We start from the raw sequence: 5,252 nt of genomic DNA on the forward strand, positions 1-5,252 counted from the left end.
GGTGGCTTGGAAACCGTCTGTTGGATGGCGAGACACAAAAGGGCAGCTCCTCGGAGCTCTGTCCCCAGGGGAAAGCGCGGCGGGCTGGGCTACGCAGGAAAACCCTCTGAAAATGGATGATACGTTCATGGGAACGGAGACCTGGAAGGGATTCCCTGGAACGTTAAATCCCATCCCCTGCTGCGCAGAGCAACCACAACATCTGCTCCTGGCTCTATCGAGCAGCGTGGAGACCCAAAATATTCTTGTGTTCAGAAAGGCATTTACATAAATCCAAGGAGGATGGGTTCACAAACATTGTCACGAGGGGTTTGCTAAGCTGGTGGAAAGGTCTGGCAAGGAAACCCTTGTGCCACCGCTGTCCTGTTTCTTGGGATCTTTCTCGCCTTGCCCACGGCCGGAGACCTTTTGGAGCAGACCACAGGGCACAAGGAGTTTCCACGCTACATCTGCATGGGACGGAGCGAGCGAGGTAAGCTCCAAGCCTCTAGCTGCTGAGACAGCGTCTTCTGCCTCCCCATAATCTGTGTATCGTCCCTATAGTCCCTTTCTGCTGATCCCAGTAACGGCATAGCTCGACCCAGAGACTCTGGCTTGCTCACAGTCCCAGCTAATTGATTAAGAGGCACCTTCATCAGTGGAAAAGCGAGAAGTGAAATGGTCCCTGACGGTAGGATCTGAGCAAGAGACCTAAATGATGCGTTAAAGGGTCGTTGGGAAGAGGGCGATGTGTGAGGTAAGACAGCCTCCAACCACAACGGGCATGATGCTACATAACCATCAGAGGTACCGAATAAACCCTTGCACAAAACCCTGGAGGGGGAAGCTGGTTGTAGATGCTCTGCAGCAGCAAGAGGTTCAACACCGCACCCCTGAACCCTGCTGAGACCCTTTCCCCCAGGAAAGCCCAAGACCCAAATTTATCTTCCGCTCCCGCAGCTCAAAAGCTATGCCGGGAATGTTGCCCCAGCTCCACCGAGTTCAGCTCAGGATATCTCAGGGGGGTTTAATGCATAGGAAAAATAACCCAACCTGGCCCAAAGGTTGGAGGGCAGAGGGCGGTGGGAGGTCTGGGCACGGCGTACTGGTCCCATTAAGCAGCGAGCACCATTTCCAGAGCGGAGTCAAGTACCTGCGACTCGCGGGGCTGCGTCTGACCCCATGCGGCACCGCACCGTGGTACTACAGTACAGTTGCTTGTTGCTTTTTTGGAATGACAGCTCAAATCTCAGGTCCATAGTGATCCCTTTTAGCCCTAAAAAACTTGAGGCGGGTGATTTACAACCTGCCCTGGACCAGGGTGTAAAGGAGCATCCAGCTACGCACTGGATGCCGGCACAGCCCCATCCCAAAGCACCATAGGAAAACCTCAGCCAGGTGAGAGAGCCCACTGGGAATAACGCCGTCCCTGCTACGCAAGGTTTACATCCATCGGGGGGGGGAAGGAAGGAGGTTAAAAAAAAATACAGAGTTAAGCACCATAAAATCTACACTGGTCAGGTCATAAACATGAGGAGAAAAATGAAAATAAAGCCACCACCTTCCAGCCTGGCCCGGGGATGCTGCTGGGGCTCTCCGGACTGCCCAGGCTGCAAAGTCATCGCCAGCAAGCCCTGGAGGCGTCAGTCCCTACGAGCCCCAGCACCTCGTCACCCCGGTGGTTGGACAGTATGGTTTGCCATCGTTGCATTGGTAAATCCTTTTGGTCCCGTTTAGCACAAGTGTTGGGGAGTCCGGGGAGGGGGGAGGTAGGCTTGGCCCTGGGAAGACGGGGGAGGCTTCGACTGTGCAATTTAGGGGCATCCCCCTGCCTGTCCTCGGATCCATCCCGGGCAGCGATCCCCCTCGTTTCCGTCCGTCCGTCCCCCGGCTCCCAGCCTCCGCCGGTGGGTTTCCGCGTCGTTCGGCGGCTTCGAGGTAGATGTTCATTCCTGCTCTGTCTCCAAGCGACCTGGTCGGTAAAATCCCTCTCTCCTGGGCATGTGGGGTGTGCGTGCTCTGTCCCCACGCCCAGGTCCCTTTTTCCCCCCATTTTTTTCTTTTTTTTTTCCCCCCTGGTTGATATGTGCTATGGACATCTCCCCCGCTCCCAAGCCCTGGCTGCCGCTCGGCCGCATCCAGCCAGAGGAACACCATGCCCTTCCTCGCAGACACCCCTTGACCTGCTCAGCACGGCCTCAAGGTGCAAAAATCCAGCTCCTGTGGTTTCCTCCGAAAATTGCAACTCTCCCGGGGCAGCAGGCGCCCGGTTGGGACCAAGCACTTCAGCGCCCGTCTCTTGAAACCCCGACCGCAGCTCTTGGAGCAGGGTGACCAAGGTCCAGCTTCCCACGCCGGGCAGGGCTCTCCGCACAGCCGGACATCGGCCGGCCGCTGTGCCGCGTCGCACTCGGCGGCTGGTTGGCCGTAGGAGTCACGACAAGCCACCGAACGCTTCTGCAACCCATCACCGCAGGTGACGGAGCAAGCCTCCCAGCCGCCCACCGCCCACTTGTAGGAGGGACGCTTGTAGCTCGGTCTCCCACCGTCCAAGCGGTTGGACAGGCTGAGGACACTGTTGTTGAGGTCCAGTGGGGTCTTGCCCTCCTTCTTGTAGGAGGACTTGTCCTCCTTGCTCTCCTTGGGGAGGTAGAAGGAGTAGCGTACCCGAGGAGGGGTCATCTTCCCCACGGAGAGCACCTCCAAAGTCAGGGGTTCCTGGATGGGCTTGAAGGCTTGGAGGCTCTCGACGGCAGTGCCGGTGCCGCTGTACCGCAGGACGCTGCCCTTCACCATCAGGTCCCTCTCCACGGCCGAGACGATGAAGTGGCCGTTCAGCAGGTACTTGCCCTGCCCGTTCTTCAGCGCCAAATAGTTGTCGTCGCCGATCAGCCCTTTGTAGCCCCGCTGCCTGATGTCGATGTTGGAGGCGCCCGCGGGGATAACCACCACGAAGTTGTAGCCGTGCCTGGAAGAGAAGAGCAGGCAGGGCAGGCCGTCAGGCAGGAGACATCCCGCTACGACGTGACCTCAGCCCGAAGCTCTGCAGCTACAGCCCTGAGACCTTCCCACCCCTACAGTTATCTCCTCCCTCCCGTGAAGATCACTTTGAATCTCTTCCCTATGCTGAGTTTCATCTAGGCTGAGGTCCCCCAGATATGGGAAGATGCTTCAGCTCCTCTGGCTCAACAGTACAGATGCACTGGAGATAACTCACTCCATCAGCAGGAGCCGTTAGCACGTTAAATGTGCCCTGCTCCTCCCTCAGAGCTAGCCCAGGTCTCCATGCAGTGATGTGCACTAGCACCAGGAGCGTTTGCTCGGGACGGACTTAGCCCCCGTCACCATCTCCACCACCTTCCTGCATCCGCCCCAAAAAGCAGAGCTCGGGGAGGGGGAAGCATGCGCGGTCCCCTAACACTCACATGGGTTTGGTGAACAAGCCCGAGACCTTCTTGCAGCTCTTGTTGTCTCCTCCGCAGACACTGCATTTGTCGAACTTCTTCTTGGAGCCCAGCTTCCCGTCACAGCCCGCTTTGATGCATTTGCCCTGGACGCAGACCGAGGTGGAGTCTGGGGAGCAAGGGGTGCCGTCCACAACCTGCACGAGGGTGAGCAAAACAAGCCGCTGCATTTCCCTGTGCCACCCCACAAACACCCCTGACTGCGGCCATCCAACCCAGGGCTACCCAAATCCATCCAACAGGTCCTGAGGAGATGCTAGCAGGCACCATGTGGCCCTTTGCTCACGCTCTGCTTTGCAGTCAGGCTTTTTAGGGTCTCTGAGAAGAGCCGGATGGGACTAGATCCCTTTTCTGCTGCATCTACATCATTTTCTGCCCTTTCTGTTGCATCAGTGGGAAAGGGAACAGGCTGCACTGGGGAGACAGCTAACACCACCCCACTCAGTCCCGTGTCTGGCCGCCCGCCCTGTCCGGCACGTGCATTGCTTCCCCAGCATCCTAATTATCATCCTCTATTTCAGGACTATGGGCATATCCCAGAGGCACCTTTACAAACCCAGAGGAAGACCCTCCACAGACCAACTCCAGCCCTGAAATAAATAAGCGGACACGTACGTGCTGATTCATACCAGCCTGGTGGATTCCCGTCCTCTGCAACCTCATCTAACACCAGCTGCCCACCAGACAAGGAAGATGCATTCATTTCTAGGCACCCTGGGGTCACCCTACAGCCCAGATCCTGACCCCGGGGGTCCCTCACCAACCTTGGGTGCCAGCACGTAGAAGTAGCCGGTGCCGTTAGCCCGGCAGATGAGCTTGCATTTATCCCGGGGCGAGACGCCGGAGTATTTGGGGACCCAGGAGACAGAGGCGGGGGGGCGGGGGCTGTGGCTGTAGCCGTTGAAAGCCTCACACTGCTCCTCGCGGAAGCTCTTCCCCGGCACTGGAAAAAATGGGGAAGTGCATGGGATCGGGGACCAGCCTGGACCTCCGGCGCCGGTTTTATGGGGTTGTTACAGGTCATGCACACAACCACGAGCAAGTTGAGCTCCAGCCCCTTACCTGCAGCAGAGCAGGGGTCCAGGTTGCAGGAGCGGTACTTGACACGGACGCCCTCGCAGTAGGAGCCCCCGTTGGCAGGCACCGGGTCGGTGCACTCCCGCTTGGCCAGCTGCACCCCGCCGCCGCACGTCCGCGAGCACTGCCCGTAGGGCGCCCACTTCGCCCAGCCACCATCCACCTGCGGGGATGTGGCAGGGTGAGGTGCTGCATCCCCTTCGCCACCGGCTCCATCCCGAGTGGGGGGCTCTCTGGACTCGGAGCCATCCCTTCGCAAGCAAAACCTCTGCCGGCTGCCCCCAAACCTGCCCAGGGCTGGATGGAGCGGAGCAGCAGCATCCCTCCTTGAGAAATACGCAATACCCAAGGGACCTCCAACTCTTTTCACATCAGTGTCCCCCGCCGGGTCTCCAGCACCAGGAGGCAGGGGACCGCTCAGCCAGCACCCATGCAAAAAACTCGGGGCAACCCCGCGGGATGTTTTTGGGCTCACGGCGCAGGTACTCACCCTGTACTTACTGATGTTATGCCTCTCAACGCAGGCGCCCTTCAAGCAGAAGCGCCCCTCGCTGCAGCCGGTGCCGTCCGCCCAGGGGAAGTGACGGGTCTGGCAGACGATCTGCCCGCGCGCCTTCCCCGTGCACCAGAGCTTGGCGCAGTACTGCATGTATGGGCACGGCTTGGAGCCCACGCCGAAGGCCAGCTCGCACTGCTGGTTCAGGCTGTAGCTCGTCCCCGGCAGGTCTTCAG

At 58.9% G+C, this 5,252-nt stretch overlaps 1 protein-coding gene across 1 annotated transcript in view; it reads right to left on the bottom strand.

Moving 5' to 3' along the window:
- Window positions 1–2,111: 2,111 nt before the first annotated feature.
- Window positions 2,112–5,252, bottom strand: part of ADAMTS15 (ADAM metallopeptidase with thrombospondin type 1 motif 15) — a gene marked incomplete at its 5' end in the record, with an annotated part of 12,254 nt that continues 9,113 nt past the window's right edge. Inside the window, 5 exons of the mRNA XM_019470388.1 lie at window positions 2,112–2,947; window positions 3,405–3,580; window positions 4,208–4,386; window positions 4,506–4,683; window positions 5,011–5,252. Of these exons, the coding sequence (XP_019325933.1) occupies window positions 2,167–2,947; window positions 3,405–3,580; window positions 4,208–4,386; window positions 4,506–4,683; window positions 5,011–5,252 (1,556 nt within the window). The remainder of the gene's footprint in view (window positions 2,948–3,404; window positions 3,581–4,207; window positions 4,387–4,505; window positions 4,684–5,010) is intronic.

The sequence above is a fragment of the Aptenodytes forsteri genome, unplaced genomic scaffold (assembly GCF_000699145.1).
Source record: "Aptenodytes forsteri isolate BGI_AS27 unplaced genomic scaffold, ASM69914v1 Scaffold126, whole genome shotgun sequence".
In the NCBI taxonomy this organism is placed as follows: domain Eukaryota; kingdom Metazoa; phylum Chordata; class Aves; order Sphenisciformes; family Spheniscidae; genus Aptenodytes; species Aptenodytes forsteri.